This window comes from Acromyrmex echinatior, chromosome 7 (genome assembly GCF_024713525.1).
Source record: "Acromyrmex echinatior isolate Ae372 chromosome 7, ASM2471352v2, whole genome shotgun sequence".
Classification (NCBI taxonomy): Eukaryota; Metazoa; Arthropoda; class Insecta; order Hymenoptera; family Formicidae; genus Acromyrmex; species Acromyrmex echinatior.
Genome location: NC_141858.1, coordinates 2,992,492 through 3,013,399, shown reverse-complemented (window position 1 = coordinate 3,013,399; position 20,908 = coordinate 2,992,492). Strand labels below are relative to the sequence as shown.

General features: G+C 31.2%; 1 protein-coding gene and 2 pseudogenes across 2 annotated transcripts in view; all 3 read left to right on the top strand.

Annotated features, from left to right (window-relative positions):
* The first annotated feature begins 394 nt into the window (after positions 1-394).
* The window catches only part of LOC105155055 (uncharacterized), a 556,628-nt gene continuing 536,114 nt past the window's right edge, over positions 395-20,908 (top strand). For both annotated transcript variants that reach the window (XR_015545556.1, XM_087407517.1), the window contains exons 1-2: positions 395-417; positions 1,326-1,498. Coding sequence is in view for 1 of the 2 variants with exons in the window: in XM_087407517.1 (XP_087263643.1) it covers positions 1,332-1,498 (167 nt within the window). In the remaining variant the exon portion in view is untranslated. The remainder of the gene's footprint in view (positions 418-1,325; positions 1,499-20,908) is intronic.
* LOC147908983 (uncharacterized) lies at positions 9,777-10,753 on the top strand (annotated as a pseudogene).
* Positions 11,792-15,881, top strand: LOC147908982 (uncharacterized; annotated as a pseudogene).

Sequence of the window (20,908 nt, the reverse complement as noted above, 5' to 3'; positions counted from 1 at the left end):
TAATTCCCTGACTTTTCCCTGTTTTCCCTAATTACTTTTTAATTTCCTTGACTTTCCTAGTTTCCCTTAATTTCTTTGACCGCAAACAACCCTGATTAATTATATTTAACAGTTTTTATTAGATGCCTTTTAAATATTGAAGAAAAGTATTTTTTATTTTAGTGCCTATATAAATAAATAAATAATATTTGTAAGTTTTATGAATATATTTTATACCGCAATTTTATAAACTTTATTTTGCAATTGTATAGCGAAATAAATGTCTTTAATTTGATTCCTCGAATTTTACTATAGAAATAAAATACAGACTTTTGACGTTTATCTTATCATAATAAATGAATCATAACTATTGATTGCTCCGAAGAGATAAAATATGTTATTCGAATAATTTTTTATCAGTTTTCGTTATAATGCACGGTGAGATAGACTTCTACTTCTATTTGAAATATTATAAGTAATATTCTATATTTCAAATCGAGTAATTTGAGGCAATTTATTATAAATTGCTAATTATTTTTATGTATAAATATAAAATAAAAGTAAATTTGTAAATGAGTGAAATGAATCATTTTTGTAATATAAGTGAAGTATACATTTTTAACAACATTTATGTATTGTTTAATAAGTAAATCTTTTAAATATTAATTATATATCTTATAAAGATTTATGGTATAAAGTTTTTAAAACAAAATTTTTACAAAACTAACACATTGAGTAAGATTATAACGTTCAGTCAAATGATAATATATTAATTAATAATCGATAATTTGTTAAAATTAAATTATTTAAAATGTACACAAAATTAACAATTTTCTAATAAATAAATTGTTCATAGATATCTACTTTTAAACATTAATTTGATTAAGTTGCATGTTCAAAGACTCCATGTCAGTATCTGAGCTTGATTCTAAACAAGAATCAAGGAGACAAAACTCAATATATATATTGAGTTTTGTCTCCTTGATTCTTATTTAGAATAAATATATATGTATACATGCTCAGATACTGATATGGAGTCTTTAAATATGCAACTTGATCAAATTAATGTTTTACAAGTAGATATCTGTGAACAATTTATTTATTAGAAAATTGTTAATTTTGTGTACATTTTAAATAATTTAATTTTAACAAATTATCGATTATTAATTAATATATTATCATTTGACAAATATATATGTATGTATGTAAAAGTAATTACATTCATGTAATTAACATATACTGTACCAAACAGATTCTGTATTTATATTGAATAGAAAAAGAAAGCTAATGTTTATCTTTTTTAAATTCAATTCTTGTAATTACTTTATAATTTCCAAACATTAAAGGAAACAATGGTTAACCGACATCTGCCACCCGTTGAACTCAAGCCTAGGAAACATCACGCGATAAGCTCAACTAGACTGAAGATATATCAAATGTCAAGAATCTTAAGAAGGTCTACTTCCGTTGGCAAGGGATCGATGGGATCCTTAAATTCAAAAAAGCAAAACATTCGCAGGTACGAATAAATATATTATAGAATGTTTAATAGATATTAGGTGTAGTAAAAAGAAATCCATTATTTTTCCAATAGATGGCTTTAGTAATCTGTATCTCGTCTACGTGTGATACAGATTACTAAAGCCATCTATTGGAAAAATAATGGATTTCTTTTTACTACACCTAATATTAAATCATACTTTATTAAATGTTATTTAAGAGTGTATTTTAATTAAATCTTTTACCTATTATATATTGTATTTTTCACTGATAGAAACTAATGAATAAAGTTAACAATAATGTAAATTATAATTATAATAACAATAAATTATAAAAACAATAGAAGTCAAAACGTGGTTAAACAATATGAATGATTGGAAAGGCATACACCACGAGCGCAAGATGTTAGTAGCGAAATATTTATATTTTAATAGATTACCATAGAATAAAAATAATATAATAAAATAGATGTTTCGGCCTTATATCAGGCCATCTTCAGTATTACAAAATTAATATATGTGTTATAACTTTCATACATGTTGAGAACACTTAGCATCGAATAAATTTTATTCACGTTATAATAATGAAATAAAATATTTTTTACGCTCAATTACAATTATATTATTATAATTTACAATTATATTTATTAAAAAGAGCTTGACGCTCAGATTATTATTATAAAATATTTTTTTAGTTCATAAAATCATATACCAGATGCTAATTGTCGTTTTTTTTTATCACAACGTCGATATTGAAACACATAATTTCCAGATTCTATTAAATGGGAATTTTATTAATAATGTTAATAACTCTTCCATTGAAAAAATAAATTTAACTGCGATATATATATATATATATATATATATATAAATAAATTATGATACCTCTTAACAATAAGTTGAGTTGTAGAATCCAAGACTTGGAAAACTATATTGAACTGCTCAAGAATCGAAAACACAATATCTAATCATGAAAGATGGTTTATATACAATTTATGTCCCGCGAGTGGAAAATTCTAGAATTATGGAAGCAGTTATGTTTAACAAGGGCAAGTATGCTTCTGGTAATTTTTCCGTGTCATTTTGTTCATTTATTCCGTTATTTTGTTTTTTTATGAAGATCATTTCTGACATTAGTCTCTTTTGAAAGAATAGTTCTATATCTAATATTTGAATATTATCCCAATTAAATTTGAGACAATATTCAAATTGATATTGTGAGACAACATTATGAGCGCTATTTAATTTTTTAATATTAGTTTTATGTTCATTTATTCTAGTTTTAACTTTCCTTTTAGATTGACCCACGTAAGAGAAGTCACAATCGAGGCAGTTTATTTTGTATATGACATTACATTGTTCCATTCTTTCTAATCTGTCTTTACCTAATTTAATAATTGAATTTTATCGTATTCATTGGTTTGTAAGCTATTTTGAAATTTTTTTTTCCGCAATCATTTTAAATTTTTCCGAGATGTCCTTCATATAAGGTATTGTAAAATATTATCTTATAAAGTTCTTATTAGAGTCATAATCATTCCTTGTATTATTATATAAATTTTCGTTTTGATAAAGTTTTAATTCTTTTATTGATTGTGAAAAAAATTAAAGTCCAAAGGGTAATCATTAGTCAGTAGAATATTAATCATGGACTCAATGTTATCACTCAATGTTATTCTGAATGTGACAAAAAGAGAATTTTATCTAGTTGACCGATTATGACGCCTCTTTTATGTTCTATAGGATAGTTTGAATTGTAGTTAGGATATCGTTCCGAGTTAGTCGGTTTTTTATAATTGTCAAATTTAATGTATCCATTTTCCACTCTTAGACTCACGTCAAGAAAATTAATGGACCATCATTATTATGTTTACAAGTGAATTTCAGTCTGTCATAATACGAGTTAAATTTATTTAGAATTTCATTAATTTGGTTGATCGGCACGGCCAAAATGATATCATCAACATATCTATAATAGATTGAAATGTTTATATTGATATAGAGAAAGTGTTTTTTTCCTTGTCTTGTATTACTATATCCGTCAAGCTAGGTGACAAAGGAGATCCCATGGGCATATCAAAGAACTGTTTGAAAAAGTGGTTATCAAATTTGAAATAAGTGAAGTTAAAGACTAACGAGATGGCCTTCAAAAATTAATTTTTAGGAATGTTTGTATTCAGTGAAATAGAATTCCATCTTATTTCAATACTCTTTACGACTAAGTCTTCAGGAATATTAGTATACATAGATATTGAAATATACTATTTTATAATTAGAATTTAATATCATACCATTAAGCTTGTTAACAAGTTCAAAGCTATTTTTTAGCTTCATTTGATATTAATACGTGTACAAATAAAATATTATCTAAATTCCGATAATTGTCTGTGTAAACATAATGTATTGTAAAAATTAAATATACCTTCATTTACATGTGATATGTGAAGTGATTTTACTTTTCACAAATCCTTCATACATGATCGCTCGGAAAAGTTCACGCGGAATTTGAATGAGCGGAAAATCTGAATGAATTGTGAAAAGCGAAACTTTCTGTTTGAAATTATGATCGCTGCTCTAGAAACAAAACTATCTTACTTTATAATGCTTAATTGTAGCATCAAGTTATTAAAATTGATTGTCAATTTAATTCGCGATTATTAGTTTTAATTGTCTTTATAGTCCGGAAAAACAATTCGACGCGCGCGCGCGCAGCTAGCGTTCGAAGCTATGGTATATATGTAAGTATATATATAGTATAAATTAGTAATTCAAGATTGAATTATTTAAAGCGATGAAGATCCAGCTTCGATCGTAATAGGCATTTTAAATTTCTAGTATTAATTGTGTTTCTCACATATATTTAAAATAAAGATTCCTAATATTGTTTATCTTACTTTAATCTGAATAAATTTCGATGCTTTATTGAATGCTATAAAAACATTTTCCTAAATATAAATATAAATAATTAATTATAATTTCTGCAGTTCACTATAGAGGTTGGCTTTGATGAAAAAATAAGTTTTTTAGATACTATGTTGATTATTGAAGAACGGAATCTTATTTTTGATATATACCATAAAGCAATCTTTTCCGGTAGATTTCTTAATTTCCATTCACACCATCCACTTTGTCATAAAAGAGGTGTAATTTATGAAGTTGTGGACAAAGTTTTTTGTTTGTGTCATCCGAAATTTCAACGAAATAATTTGATTGACGCTATTACAATAAGATTTTTTTACAGAATTACAGAATATAGGGTATCCGTTACGTTTTATTTTTTCGACTATTCATACAGAATTAAATATCACATTAACAAGATTAATAATTTGAATAAGAACAAGAATGACGCAGAGAGATTTTTTATGATTCCATATGTCAATACGATATCCGAAAGATTTATACCTTGTTGTTAACATATTTAATTGTATAAATTGGCTTTTACCATTCCTAACACATTAAAAAGTTTCACAAGAGAGGAAAGGATGATTTGGAACACTTTCAGAATCAAAATGTAGTCTATAAAATATCTTGCGAGGATTATGATGTCAGTTATGTTGGCCAAATTAAAAGACAATTAAAGATCAGATTGCATGAACATGTTTCTGATATCAATATAAGTTCAAAATCTCCATCAGTGATTTCCAACCATCATATTGAGGAGAATCATAATTTCAAATGGAATAAAGTGGACATATTAGATGTAGAGCCTTCATATAATAAAAGGTTGCTATCTAAAATTGTCCATATTAAAAAAACAGAAACATGGAATAAATAGATAAAATGACACGGAGTCTTTGCCGGAATTGTATTCTGACATTATACATTCTCTTTCTCCTTCCTAATATCTTCTCTCCTTTTCCCCCCTATTTTGCCGTTTTCCGTTCTCGATAATATTTTTCTGCTTGATATTTCGTTTTTTGACATCGTGTAAGTCAGATGCTTATTATCTTTGCGAATTTGCTTATAATAACTTATAAAATAAAAAGACTATTTTATTGTACCACAAAATGGACTACATTTTACATTTTTTTCTCGTTGTGTATTATTAGACTCTTAACAGATTTACTAAGATACATCATCATATTACTAATTTTTATGTGATTAATTCTTTTTGTTTACGGTTACTTTTCCAGAATTTTCTTATGATTTTGTTAATTCTTGATAAAAATGACTCGCAGCGTACTACACAAAATGAAAAATTTGATATTGAGAAATAATAATATTGTAAGATCATGTGCATATTTTTAATTTAGAACGATGTTTATATATTTTAAGATTACATTGAAAATGACTCGATTGGAGTTGAAACGTTTATTTATTATAATTGTTTTGTATTAATTTTGCTTATTTAAATTAAAAGTCTTATATATGTTATTGACTCTTTGCCCTTCTTCTATACTATTTTTTGTTATAAATATAGAGCCTTTTTAATATTTTTAAATAATTAATATAGTTTACAGAATTGATTGAAAAGATTGTGATGATACATATTTGGGATAAACTTGTAGACAACTTAAGACACGGATTTCTGAGCATCATAATTATATTATTAGGAACACGATAGCTAACTCTGTAATCCTAGATAAATTACAATCACAAACTTTATTGATACTTTTAGAGAGATTTTTAGAAAGAGAAAAAACTAATCTCAGAAACTCTTTATATAAAAAGATAAAAGATAGTCTTAATTTACAGTCGGAAACAAAATATTTACACTACGCATATGCATACGTGTCAATATTAAATAAACAAAGTTCTGTCTTGCCGCTATATTGTCATTAAGAATTGATCTTATTTATTATTGTGACTCTAACCATTGTATGATTTCGCACAATGATTTCATCACATTTAATTTATTTGCAAGGTGAACATTGAATTTTTTAAGTTTTTAACATCATTTATCATAAAACGAAGGTGGTTTATAAATCAAAACGTATGAAAAGACATTCTTGTTCTACATATTTCGTGATATGACAATTGGTGGTGTAACATTGTTGTACGAGGCACCTTCACATGATGAAAGAACACGTTTATATATAATTATATCATATGACGATTGAATTTAATGTCAGTTATTTGTAATTCTGCGTTTTAAGAATATTGTGAATTTACTGAAGATGGATTGTGGCCGAAACGTCTAATGTTTTATTAATGTAATGATAATTAAACATCACAAACAATATCTTGTGCGGTGGTTTTTTTATACTCTTCTTTTCATACGTTTTTAACATCAGTTTTAATTCATTAATTTTATTTTGATTATCTAACACTTTTATATTGTAATTCTCAATTCCTTTTGGTAAGTTCCTTATTTTATTTTTAAATCAATAAATGTTTAAAGAAATGCAAATATAACTTATTCTAAGAATTTTATATTTTATAATATATATTTTATAATATATATTTATATAAAATATTAAACAAGATCAGTGATCGAGCCAAAAATGATTGACAAAAATTTTAATGATTATTCAATCGACATATAAAAATATAAAAAATTATAAAGATTAAGTGAGTACATTTTGGGACCACCAGTCCTTCTTCAGTGAGACGTTAGATGATAGAATATTAATTTGACATAATTCGGTGAAACATTTTTTTAAGATGGATTGTTGTAATATAGATGAGCAATCAAAGTTTACAATGAAGTAACCTTATATTCTAACTGGTGAAACGTCGATATAGTGTGAGGTTAATTATCTCAAAAAAGATGTAGTCAGAAATTGCAATGATTACAAAAAACAGTTATAATGTCCATCAAACGATTTAGATTTGAATGTGAGAATGTTTTTGTAGGATAGACAGTAAGAACTCTACGTATATTTATTTGTTGATATTCCGAACGGACTTTAATAAAACAAAATAAGATTCGTCTAGACTTTCTGTAATTTAATTTCTTTTTGTAATTTAATTTCTACTGTTTGTTTTTTGATATATAACATTTCTGAAATTCTTCTTTTATTGTAATTTCAAACAATAATAAGTACAAGGATTCCTCAAATTTCAAATAAAAATGTGAAAAAAAGGCTGTCAGAATCAGCTCAGTTAACAGTGCGAACTATTCAGGGTGTTCCCGGATTAAACCGCTAAACTTAAAACATAAATTCAAGACCTCAAAACAAACAAATTTTCCTCTGGATGTATGCTCGCAAACGTTTCGTTCAAGAGATATTTACTTTTGAAATTATACAGAACTATAGGAATAAATAATTTAAATATTTCTTGTTTTTGTTTTTAAATTCGAAAATAATTGATAGGTTTTTTTTTCGCAAAACTCGTAGTTCGTAATTATTAGTTCGTTAAATGCTTTTGTAGAATAAATTTATAATCATACCTCGTATGTACTTGTATTCTTATAGTGAATATACCGATATGATATATTTAATATGGGTTTTGTGGCGGAAAAATATTGTTCGTGAATACATCGATTTCTGAACAGAAGATTGTATAAATCAGTATTCTCTTTAACATTTCAAGGAAACTGGGTCATTTAATATAGTTCCCCGGGCTAATAATGCTTTTGCATTATTGTAAAATAAAAAAAGAACAATCATCATATTGCAGCATTTCAATCAAAATTCATTAACAAGTACCTGAAGATCTGGTTCTACTTCAGGAATTTCACCTACAGTCATATGGAAAACACTTTTAGCCGATGGACGTGGGTTTTAATTTTTCATTTAGTAAATTAGTTTTTTTCAAGGACTAATTTTGGACAGAGAATTAAAGTTGTCATTATTCAGGTTGTAATAACAAGATCTTCGATAAAAATATCCTTAAAGAATAATTAAATACCGGAATACTAAATATCGGAAAAGACATTAAAAACCTGAATATAAAATTTAAGTGTATTATTACTAATAACAAGAACTTAACAAAAATCTATGAAATTAACTGGAAAAAAACATTAAAAATGTAAAAAAAAATATCAAATATATGTTGCAATATCTTTACATTAAATCATTTTGTATAATAAATATATTAAAATGATAATGAAAATAATATTTAGCAAAAATTCGACACTTTTTACATTTGTCCTACATCTTTTCTGAACTTTTAAAAACTCAAAACCGACGATATACTTTACTTTAAAATGCAACCACGCATTAATTCAGCCTAATTTGTATATATAAAAACGTAAGCCTCGAGCATCTCGGGACCGTTCCGAAAAATCAAGAAGACACATGACTACTAAATCTCCGTTACTGCGAGACGTCGTAAGATTGTAACACATCGAGTACTCGTAAGTGATAATAAAATTTCTTACACCATGAACGCCTATATTAATTGGAGGATCCAATCCTCCTCGAGCTCTTACCAAACGACGCCACGTTCAATCTGTGATTCCGCCACGCCCTGAGCGGCATGTCATACCTTGATGGTACGACTGATTAACGGCTGACTCGTAAATTTTATAAACCGAGCAGAACAGACTACGCACATCGACAACCCGAGAAAGCAGCCACGAACTGATCAATCTCAACAACAGTAAGCTGATCATGTAGACTAGGTCAAGCAAACTACAAGCACTAAACTACTAACTGTACTAACTGTACTTCTATTGTAAGTCGAAAATTTTTGTAAATCGCATGAATGTCGGACAATACTGATAACCCTCCATCGAACGCATCGTGGTTATTAAATCCAAAAGCGCAGCGCGCAATAGAAATTAAATTCGCTTCCTGTAGCAAACGGAACAGATCGCGAGAATCGTGAAAAGATTGTAAATCGCGAAACCTGCGAAAATCTCATCAAACTAAATTCAAGCGAAAAGCTAGACTCTCGTGAAAATAACAAGATCGTAAATTCCGAATCGGGAAACGACGACGATATTTCTACGTTTAGTGATGATAACACAGACGATAGGCGAGATAGAATAAATTATAGCAGAAATCCTAATAAAGTCACTCTTAGACAGGAATTTTTAATTCAGGACAGCAGCATTTTTAATTCCGAAGAAAATTATGGAGATAACACGGTCATAAAAATGTACCGCATTCCGCTTAGTGCAAAGCGACAAGCACCGACAGTCCCGTCCAGAGAATTAGCGCAAGCTGTAATGGAACCATAGTTACCAGCTGGAAACGATCATAACAATTTGCAAACAGATCCCTTACGCAATGTTGGGAATTCGAGAACTCTGAGAAGAAATGAAAGCCATAAATAAAAGAATCAGTAAAATAGAGGATCATTGAAATACTCAGCACGCGATACACGCGAAACGATTACCGCTTAGACAGCTTTTATGAACGTACGACCAAGGACGTACGCAACCAACACCCACACGTAAATCAATATATGAAACTTAAAAAAGCACGAGAAATAATACCCGAATTCGATGGAAATTTACAGGCTAAACTAAAAGAATTTCTAAGCGCATGTTCATATGCCATAGATCCAATAGATGAAAGAACGTTACTAGATGCTATATTGTGTACCAAGTTAAAAGGCAAAGCAATAATAGATTTCGAGTCATGGAATATATATGACTTTCAACAATTAAAATCGGAGTTAGAAACTTGCTATCTTAGCAAAAAAAAACACGACTCACTTATAAATAGAATTTAATACTATTAAACAAAAACCGGGCGAGAACGTTAGACAATACGGTTTGAGAGTCGAACTTATTAATGGAATTATATGAGTCGATAATCGAAGGACAGGGGCATAACAATGAACAAAAACGTATAATTCTAGATACAAAAATAATTCTAGATTCAAAAACAAGACAGAATTTCCAAATAGGATTTGAGATAAAATCAAACTACTTGTGAGGTCACAACATTATGCTACATTGCAAGAAGCAATAGCAGGGGCTACTGCCGAAGAAAAAATCAAAGGACCACTTGGTAGCAACCCTCGATACTCAAACTTGTTAAATCATCATCGAGAATCATATTGTCAAAAATGTGGGAAAATGGGATATAGTGGTCAAGAATGTCGAACCAGATACGCTGATCGACATTTGTTGCGAAAGTCGAGCGGACAAGATAACATAAATACAGCTGCAAAATATTGCAACTAGACTGCAAAAAGACAGGACACATCCATAACGAATGCTGGACGTTAAATGGACGCTCAGGAACCGCATCAAGAGGAAGCGTGAAAATGTATGACGGAAAAACCCGAAGACAGAGTTCAGCAGAAAATAAAATGGCCAAAACCTACGCACGCGACTACCAAATTTCGCAAGTCAGTGAGGTGCCACGAGCCGCAGTACAAGGCTGGATTTAATAAATTTACAAATCAAAGAATTCAAGAAAGAAAAAATTAAATTTCTTTTCGAACACTGGAGCAGTAGTAACCCTCGTAAAATTACGGAATTTGAGGGGAGAAACGTATATTAATATATGAAGACAAGATAACGTTAGCTGGAGTTACAGGACACGAAATAAATATGTTATAGGAAAAATAACTGCTACCATATTATTAGATGAATACCAGATACAGTATGTAATTGCAGATGATTTTCCAATCGACTACGAAGGCATACTTGGAGTTAATTTCCTACAAAAACATCTTGCGAAATGCGACTACTTGTTGCTACTGCAACAAGCTTTTAAAAATAGGAGACAGCATATTGAAAATATATCCTTACAAAATAATAAGAATCAACCCTAGGTGCGAGGCAATCATAGAAGCCACCACAACTACGAACAATACAGGAATAATTCAAGCCGAAGAAGCGCAACCAGGAGCACTTATTGGAAACTGTCTGATACAGCTGAAAAATTATCTCTGTCTGATCAATATCATAAATATCATGGAGACGCATGTAAAAATGCAAGTACCTTGCGTAACTCCGAAGAAATAGCGTCGGAAGACATTTGTGAGTCGTCTATATAAAAGGGAGATGAAGAAGAAGAAATTAAGACAGTAATTTCAAGAAACATCTGCATCGAAAATACATTAAAGCTAAAGCATTTAAATGCTGAGGAAAAGAAGAGCACAACAGAAATCTGCACGTAGTACAATGACATATTCCATTTGAAAGGAGATCCATTGATGCATACTAATACTGTCGCACATGAAATTCACACGCAGGTAGACAATGCGCCTGTTAACGTGAAACCGGATACGAGAAGCATAAGAAAGAAGTGCACAAGCAAATACAATGCTTAAAGACGAAATAATATGATCAAGCAATAGTCAGTGAAACGCGCCATTACTTGTAATACCCAAAAAGACTGATACAGGAACACTTAAATTACGCATAGTTGTATATAACCTATATATTGGATCAGCTAGGAAACGCTAAATACTTTACTACATTAGACCTAGCGTCTGCTATCAAATTCTCATGACTGAGTCGGATAAAGGCAAAATTGCTTTTTCAACTGCTTATGGGCATTACGATTACATTATATTAATTTAATAGGATGCCCTTTGGACTGAAAAATGCGCCAACTACTTTTCAAAGATTGATGAATTCTGTTCTAACTGGGTTACAAGTTAAATGCTTAATATTATATATGACATAGTCGTATACGGAGCCGGTTTACAGGAACACAACGTGCGGCTCCTTGAAATATTCGATATAATAAGCTGAGACAATATAAATTAAAATTACAGCCTGAGAAATGTGAATTTTTTCAGAAAAGAGATCATTTATTTAGGGCATGTAATAACCGATGACAGGATCAAACCAAATCCGACTAAGCTAAAAGCTATAAGTGAATTTCCTATTCCAGTAAAAATAAAAGAGATACAAGCATTCATTGGATTAGCAGGATATTACAGGAAATTTATCGAAAATTTTTCCAAGATCGCCAAACCACTAAATTGACAAAGAAAGGAGAACTCATATAGTTCATATAATTCATATAGTTCAAACAATAAAATGCATTCACATTGCTAAAAAGTAAATTGATTACCGTACCCGTGCTCCAATATCCAGATTTTATATGAGAATTTCTTGTGACTACCGATGCATCTGATTACGCGATCGGGACTATACTCTCTCAAAGGACTTTGAGTCAAGACAGACCAATAGCATACGCTAGTCGCATAATGTCAAGAGTGGAGAATAATTACAATACTACCTAAAAAGAATTATCGTTTGAGGAGTTAAGCATTATCGATCGTATTTGTATGGCATGAAATTTAAAATAGTAATTGACCATAAGCCTTTAGTATGGTTGTTCAATGTAACTGACCCTGGATCAAGATTAATCTGATGGAGATTCAAATTAGAAGAATACGATTACGAGGTTATTTCCTGTGCAGGCAAGATGCACATGAACGCAGACGCATTAAGCATAAATATCATTACCAGAAGACACGACAAACGAAGACACACACGAGAGAGATAGTGATAAAATAAACGAATATAATGACGTAAATAAATAACGAATACTTGATGAATACCACAACCTTTAGGAGGATATCAAGGAATGGAAAGAACCATTAAACGGTTTCGATTGAAACACAATTGATCAGGATTAATTAAATACGTAGAAAATTATATCGCGAAATGCGAGACATATCAAAAAAATAAATTAAAAGGGAGAACAAAGGCGCCACTGGAAATCACACATACTCTTCGAGAAATATGCTTTAGATATCATCAGCCCATTAACGCTGAGTAACCATGGAAATAAATATATATTAACCTTCCAAGTAATCTCATTAAATTTAGTAAAGCTATACCAAATCAAGAAGCTACCGAAATAGCGAAACAATTTACACTCAAAATTATTTTTGAATGTGAAATATCTGATAAAATATTGATCGATCAGGGCACAAACTTTGTAAGTGAAATGTTTAAAAATATCTGTAAACTATTAAAAATCAGTAAAGTACAGACAACTGCGTATTATTCTGAAAGCAACGGTGCATTAGAACGCTCTCATCGTATCCTGGCAGAATATTTGCGACATTATATTAACGCGGATTGAATGGACTGGGATGAATGAGTTCATATGCCATGTTTACATACAGTACTACATCACATATAGCAACAGGGTATACTTCATTCGCGCGAACTAGTTTTTGGATATCAACCAACGTTACCCTCTGCACTGACAAAATCTCCAAATCCTACTGTTATGACGATTATGCCAAGAAATTAAAAGAGCAACTACAGGCAATCAATCGAATCGCTAGAGAACATATAATTAAAGCTAAACTAACCGCCAAACAACAATACAATAAAAACACTAAAGTTATCTCATTCAAACTAGGAGACAAGGTATTGCTTCACGACGAAACTCTGCGAAGAGGTCGATCGAAAAAATTAGATTCATTATGAACAAGACCATACGAAATTATCGAGAACTATCAGCTGTCAATTACAGGATAAAAATAAGAGGAAAAATTAAATGTATACACATCAATCATCTAAAAGCATTTATCGAACACTAATAGAATAAAGAAGAGGGAAGAAAAATGAAAATATATATATAATATATATATATATTATGTCTAAGCATACGTATCTATCTCATCTTATTCTCATACCTCCTCCTCTGAGAATTCGCTAAGAGATTCAATAAAGTCTAAAAATCTTGAACCTCCCGGTCAATAAATTCAACATCGTCCACAACAACCTCGTCTTGATTTACGACATCATGAACTGAATCAGCACGCTGTAGCAGCATATGAGACAACATGGTTGCAGTATAATTGAATAGCAACGACTAAGAAAGCCAAAGAAAGGCGGAAAGAAATATATAAAATATATAAAAATTTTTATATACTATAATAGAAATATAATAAAAATTTTTTTACATAGTATCAGCAAAATACACCGGTCAATACTGATTTATTTCAGGTTGATGCTGATTCAACAATCGGCATATAAAGAACGAAGCTTACGAACTAAAAAATGTTTTATCTGAACCAGGATTATACTACGAAAAGCTAGGAGAATTGTATCAAGCAGAGTCATCATAGAAGCTGGTAATAAATATTGGCTCGATAAATAAGGGAATTCACATACTACAAGATTATATTGATCATGCTCATCACTTGTGTAAAATCCAAACAGACGGACGTGAAACGTATGAAAGTATGAAACAGCTAATCGAAGCAAAAAATCATAAAATATTTACTTTAGCCGATCGAATAAACACTATTTATCAAACAACCCAAAATAAAAAATGTGGATTAATTGATGGAATAGGTTCCATTGCTAAAGCACTTTTTGGCACTATGGATGCTTCGGATGAAAAAATTATCAAAGAACAAATTACGATTCTGAACAATAAACAGCAAACACTTCATCATGTCATGGCGAATCAATTAAAAATTCTAAACACCACAATCGCGCATGTCGATAAGTTAGAAGAAGTAACCAGCTACAATGCTCAATTACTCATTAATATTACCACCAGAAAAAATAGCAAGATGGCCAAACAGGACTTAAGAGAGGAAATAGATGAATATTTTCTTACACTAAACGCCATTATTACAGACATCTTACAAGATATAAATTGTATTATCGACCACCTCACTTTTGTTAAACAAGGAAGATTATATCCTGAGATTACAATAAATGAGATCGTAACCAGCCTGAAAAAAGTTTGCCATTAGGACCCCATTTTTCTTTCAAGATCCTTGAGTCAAATTGGTTTGAGATAGAATGGGATAGAAAAATGCATCACTGTCAGTGCGTATTATGACGCACTGATAACCAAATATACACACCATTTTGAAATTCCCTCTAATCTCTTATTCGAAATATGTACTCAAGGTCATACCATTACCCACCATTACCCCATCACCCGACCACAATGTATTCACTCTGATTGAAATAGATCATAATAGCGTAAATAGCGAAAATTAGCATTATATAACATTAACACGCGAAGATTTAAGCATAAGATGTAAACAAATTGACTATATTTATATCTGCGAACACATCAATCCTATATACCAAGGCTCGGCAAAATTTGCACTTCTCGTTCGATTTTCGACTTGGCTCCGCCTTCCGCTATTCCCCTCATCTTTCGCCCCGCGAGAGTTTAGTCCAAATGCCGCTCGACGTTTAGGAGCGTATAACACTCGTAGACATGATCTAAAATAGAAATTAGGCCGAATTAATGCGTGATTTAAAGTAAAGTATGATTTCGGTTTTGACATCGGTTTTGAAATTAAAAGTAGATGACTTGATTCGTGATACTTTAACTGCTGGTTTGCAGAGAATCTGCAGACGTAGATTTTGAGTATGATCTATTTGGGTCATCGCAGAGAAGATGTAGAAAAAGTGTAGAAGAGGTGCAGTAAAAGTTCAGAAAAGATACAGGACAGTATAAAAAAAGTATTGAAAAAGTGCAGAAAAGATGTAGAAAAAGATACAGAAAAAGTGTAGAAAATGCTAAAGAAAGGTATAGTAGGGGACATGATTTTGCGAAGATGACAACGACGACGACGACGACGTATCTGTATGAATAAATGACATAAATTGGGCTGAAAAATACGTATACATATTCATATCTACGCTTCAAATGCACTTACGGACATGATTGTTATCTCATTTTAATATAAAAATCTATATTCTTCTCCAATATAAAGTAAAGGATACGCTGTAGCGTTTCTTTCATGACATGGTATTATGTACTACAAAAATACTTGACGGGAGCCGCTACCGTGTTTCCTGATATGTATAAAATATTTATATAACATTTCAAAAAATGAATAATAATAAATATTTATCATAAATATTTTGTGCTGTCATCATTACAAAATGCGTGATATCAATACAAAGTTACCTTTTTAAAATAGGTAAAAAAAGATGCTAAGAATATACGTGCTTTTTAAATCTAAGTGTAAAACTCAAATAATAGTAGTTTTAGGAGACGCAAAAACTGCCCGTAATATATTTTCAAGTATATATAATATTTTTTTTTTAGTACATAATATACCATGTTCTTGAAAGAGATGCAGCGTATCCTTTACAAGAAGGAACTCGCTTATATAATTAAAAATTATTGTTTTGTTTAAATAAATTGATGTTATAAAATATGCATATATTAAGGAAAAATATAGATTTTCACAATTAAAATGAGATAGCAATCATGTCCATAAGTGTACTTGAAGCGTAGATATGAATATGTGCACGTATTTTTTCAATTTATGTCATTTATTCATACAGATACGTCATCGTCGTCGTCGTCGTCATCTTCGCAAAATCTTGTCCCCTTTTACTGCACCTTTCTTCAGCACTTGCTACAATTTTTTTGTCACTTTTATCTTTTTCTATACCTTTTCTGCACTTTTTTGCATTTATTTCTTACACTTTGTCTACATTTTTTTGCACTTTTTCAACACTTTTTCTACACTTGTTCAATATCTTTTCTGAACTTTTATTGCACCTCTTCTATACTTTCCGCACCTCTCTCGCACCTTTCCAGCATTTCTTCCGCATCTTTCATGTACCTTTTCTATACTTTTTCTACATTTGTATCACATCTCTCTCACACCTTTCCTACATTAATTTCGCATTTCTTCTCACCATTTCCGTAATCTTTTATATCTCTTCCATACCATTTATATATCTCTTTTGCATTTCTTTCGCATTTGTTCTGCACCTATTCGCACTATTTCTACATACTTTCGCAATTTTTCTATATCTTTTCTGTACCTTTTGAGTACCATTTTCGGTATTTCTAGTATCTTTTCGGTATTTTTTCCGCATTTATTCCGCATTTCTTTAGAATGTTTCGATATATCTTCCGCATCTCTTCCGCACTTTTTTCGCACATCTCATCTGTTTGCATACATTATTTATTTATATATCTTATACATCTATATTATTTATCGATTTATGGATGTTATCTATCCATCTTCCGATATTTCATCTATTCACCTATTTATGTTATTTATTTAGTTATTTATGGTATTTATCACCGACCTGCGTTATCTATCTATTCATCTATGTTATTTATTTACTTTCTCACATTTTTAACACTTTTTCCGCATTTTTTTCTATACTTTTTCACATCTTCTATATGCATAACAAATACAAAAAAGTTTGAAAATGTGCATTAAAAATATTATCACGTTCAAATCGTGCGAAAGTTAATTTCGCGTTAATTATTAGGGGTTTGCATTAAAAACCACTGTTCACGTTTAGATGGCAGTAACTGCGTGTGCTATGGTCAGAGACATCTGCTACTTATATCATTTTTAAATGTGAACATTTCCTACTAAAATTCAGTCAACAGACGTCATCCTTGTTTACATATGTGCTTTTCTATAACTGAATTAAAATGGAACGTGATAAGTTGTTTTTCCGATGTGTACTTTTACACTATTTTGATTTGAAAAAAAGTGCAGCTGAAACTCATCGATTGCTTGTGGAAATTTATGGTGAATCTGCTCCATCGGAAACAGTATGTAGAGACTGGTTTCGACGATTCAAAAGTGGTGATTGTGACGTTCACGACAAACAACGAACAGGTCAACCGAAAAAATTCGAAGATGAACAACTGCAAGCTCTATTGGAAGAAAATCCAGCTCAAACACTCAAAGAATTATCTCAACAACTGAAAGTCGATAAATTAACTATTTTTCGACGTTTACAAGCTATGGGAAAGATTCAGAAAGAAGGAAAATGGCAGCCACATGAATTGACCGAAAATGCCATTGCCAACCGTTTAAACATCTCAATTTCTTTGCTTGCAAAGCATAACAAGAAGAGTTTCTTGTGGCGTATCGTGACCGGCGATGAAAAATGGATCTTTTTCAACAACCCAAAACGCAAAGAATCATGGATTGATCCTGGTCAACCATCAATATCGACTCCAAAGCGAAATATCCACGGTCACAAAGCAATGCTCTGTATTTGGTGGGATATGGAAGGTGTCGTGTATTATGAGCTGCTTAAACCGAATGAAACAATCACCACCGAGCGTTATCAACAACAATTGGAACGTTTGAATGATAATTTGATGCAAAAACGACCATCAATTGCATCAAATCGTCGAAAGGTGATTTTACTCCATGATAACGCTCGGCCGCATGTTGCTATAGCCGTGAAACAAACACTGATAGATCTCGAATGGGAGGTTCTCCCGCACCCAGCGTATTCTCCGGACTTAGCACCAAGCGATTATCATCTGTTCCGATCGATGCAACATGCTCTAGAAGATACACACTTCCATAATTATAGCGAAGTCGAAAATTGGGTTGCTGAATGGATTAGCAAAAGACAGACTATTCTTTCGTCGTGGAATTCAACTTCTGCCTGAAAAGTGGCAAAAAGTCATAGCTTCCGAGGAAAAATACTTTGATTGAGGTATTCATAAATTTTGTTATTGAAATAAGTGCTCAAATATAAAGAAAAAACAGCGGCTTTTAATGCAAACTCCTAATACCATCAAAATTATCACTAAAAAGTATCTAAAAGAATGAGAATAAAAAAAGAAAGTGTCTATCTCGCAATTACGTATATTATTTGTATAAATCGAAGAGAGCATGAGTAAGTTAATAGAGATTGCATATACAATAGAGTTTATTGATTCCCCAAGGGAGATTACAATTTGTTACGTATACATATGTTTTACAATCTCTCTCGCATTTTCGTTCTTTCTACAATATTATTTCTACAATCCTATGTACATAATATATTCTCCTCTTCTCTCTCCCATTCCCTCACGTCTCGCATAATATCATCGCACTCTTCTCTCTCTCTTTCTCTGTTTGTCCTAAGTTCGCTTAATATATTATCTTTCTTACATAATATGCATTCGTTGCACAATTTTACACTATTTCTTAACAATATCCTCTCCCCCGTCTCTCTCTCTCTCTCTCTCTCTAAATTTTCGCTTCCGTTTCTGCTTGACCGACTTGAATCATTTAAATAATGTTAAGAAATATGTAATATTAATTGTTAAATTTAAGATTATCCGTAAAACGAGTTGTCAGTTAATCTAGAAGGCCGAAAAAGACTCCTTCATTCATTTTTTCTCTCATTCATTCATTTCATTCTCCCTTCCTCCCCTTCTCTTCCCTTGCTCTCCTCTTGCTTTCTCTCCTCCTTATCCTCTTCAACCCTCACCTCTCCCATCACTCTCTTTTCTTCCTCTCCTGCTCCCTCTTTCCCCCTTCTATCTTCCTCTCTCTCTTTCTCCAGTTCTTTCATCCATTCCTCTCCTTCTCTCTCTTCCCCTATCTCATACTATCCAGCCATCCCCCTTCCCTTCCTTCCTTTTTTCCATGTCTTGCATCTCTCTCACACATGTTCCCATGTTTCCTCTTCTCCCTCACAAAGTCTGTATTTCTTTTTTTCTCCCGTTTCCCAGTATTTTCTATTCTTTATTTCATTTCCTATTCTAAATTTAATTACTCTCTTTCACCTGTTCACTGCTCATCCCCTTTTTAAATATTGAGGTCTGATGAGGACTGATCTTTTCCTACCTTTCCTCTTTTTGAATTTCTTTTTCTCTCTTTATTATTCTCTTTCCTCTTCCTCTCCTTTTTCTTCTCCTTCCTTCCTTCTTATTGTACTCCTTTCATAATAATCTTCCTTCTCCTATTTCCTTCTTGATTTCCTTCCTTTTTCCATTCTTTCTTTTCCTTTTCTCCAGCATTTCCTCGCTAATTCTCCTCTCTTGCTTTCACACTGTCTTCTCTCAAATCTTCATGCTCTTAATCCTGCTCTCCCTTTTAGTTTATCCTTCCCTATTTCTTCTCTTATCATATATCCTAGTGTATCTCTTTCTACTCCTATTACATTTTATATATTTATCATGTACTTTCTCTATCTCTTCTCTTTCCATACCCATATTTCTGTAACTCATCATGTCCATATCAAAGAGCCATATTCTCTTTTCCCATTCCTTTCCAAATTTCCTTTTTCCTATTCCCCATACATGTTCTAACAGCGCGATTCTTCTCTTCACTCTTTCTTTTACATGTGCCTCTTGTCCTCTGTTCCTTTTTACTTTGTATCTTAAATTAAAATTTTTTTGCTTCCTCGATTTTCTTTCTTTTCTACTACTTTTTACTACTTTCTTTCCTTACTATCACTTTTTCTTTTTCATCCCTCCCCCTTCCCTTCTTTAAATCTCATAAGCTTTTTCTCTGTGGTTAGTTCTAATGTTTTCTCATATATGTATTTTTCTAACCTTCCTATCATGCTCCTCATATCATCTTCCGCTAATATCATTATATCGTCTGCGTATGCTAGTGTGAACACTTTCTGTTTTCCCAAATTTACCGCCCCCTCTCTCATTTGTCTTTTCTCATATCCTCTATATCCGCTATATTAAATAAGTATGGGCTTAAAGAATAACCTTGCCTTATTCCTCTCGTAGTCCAAAACTTCCCCTCTTCTTCCCCTGTTTTACCCTGCTTATTGTTACCCTCTGTACCTCCTCTATTTTACCAGTTTATCCCTTTTTTTCCTCATTTCCCTATATGTTATTTCTCTATCCACCTAATCAAAGGTTGCTTTTAAGTCTATAAAAATAATGCTATCATTTTCC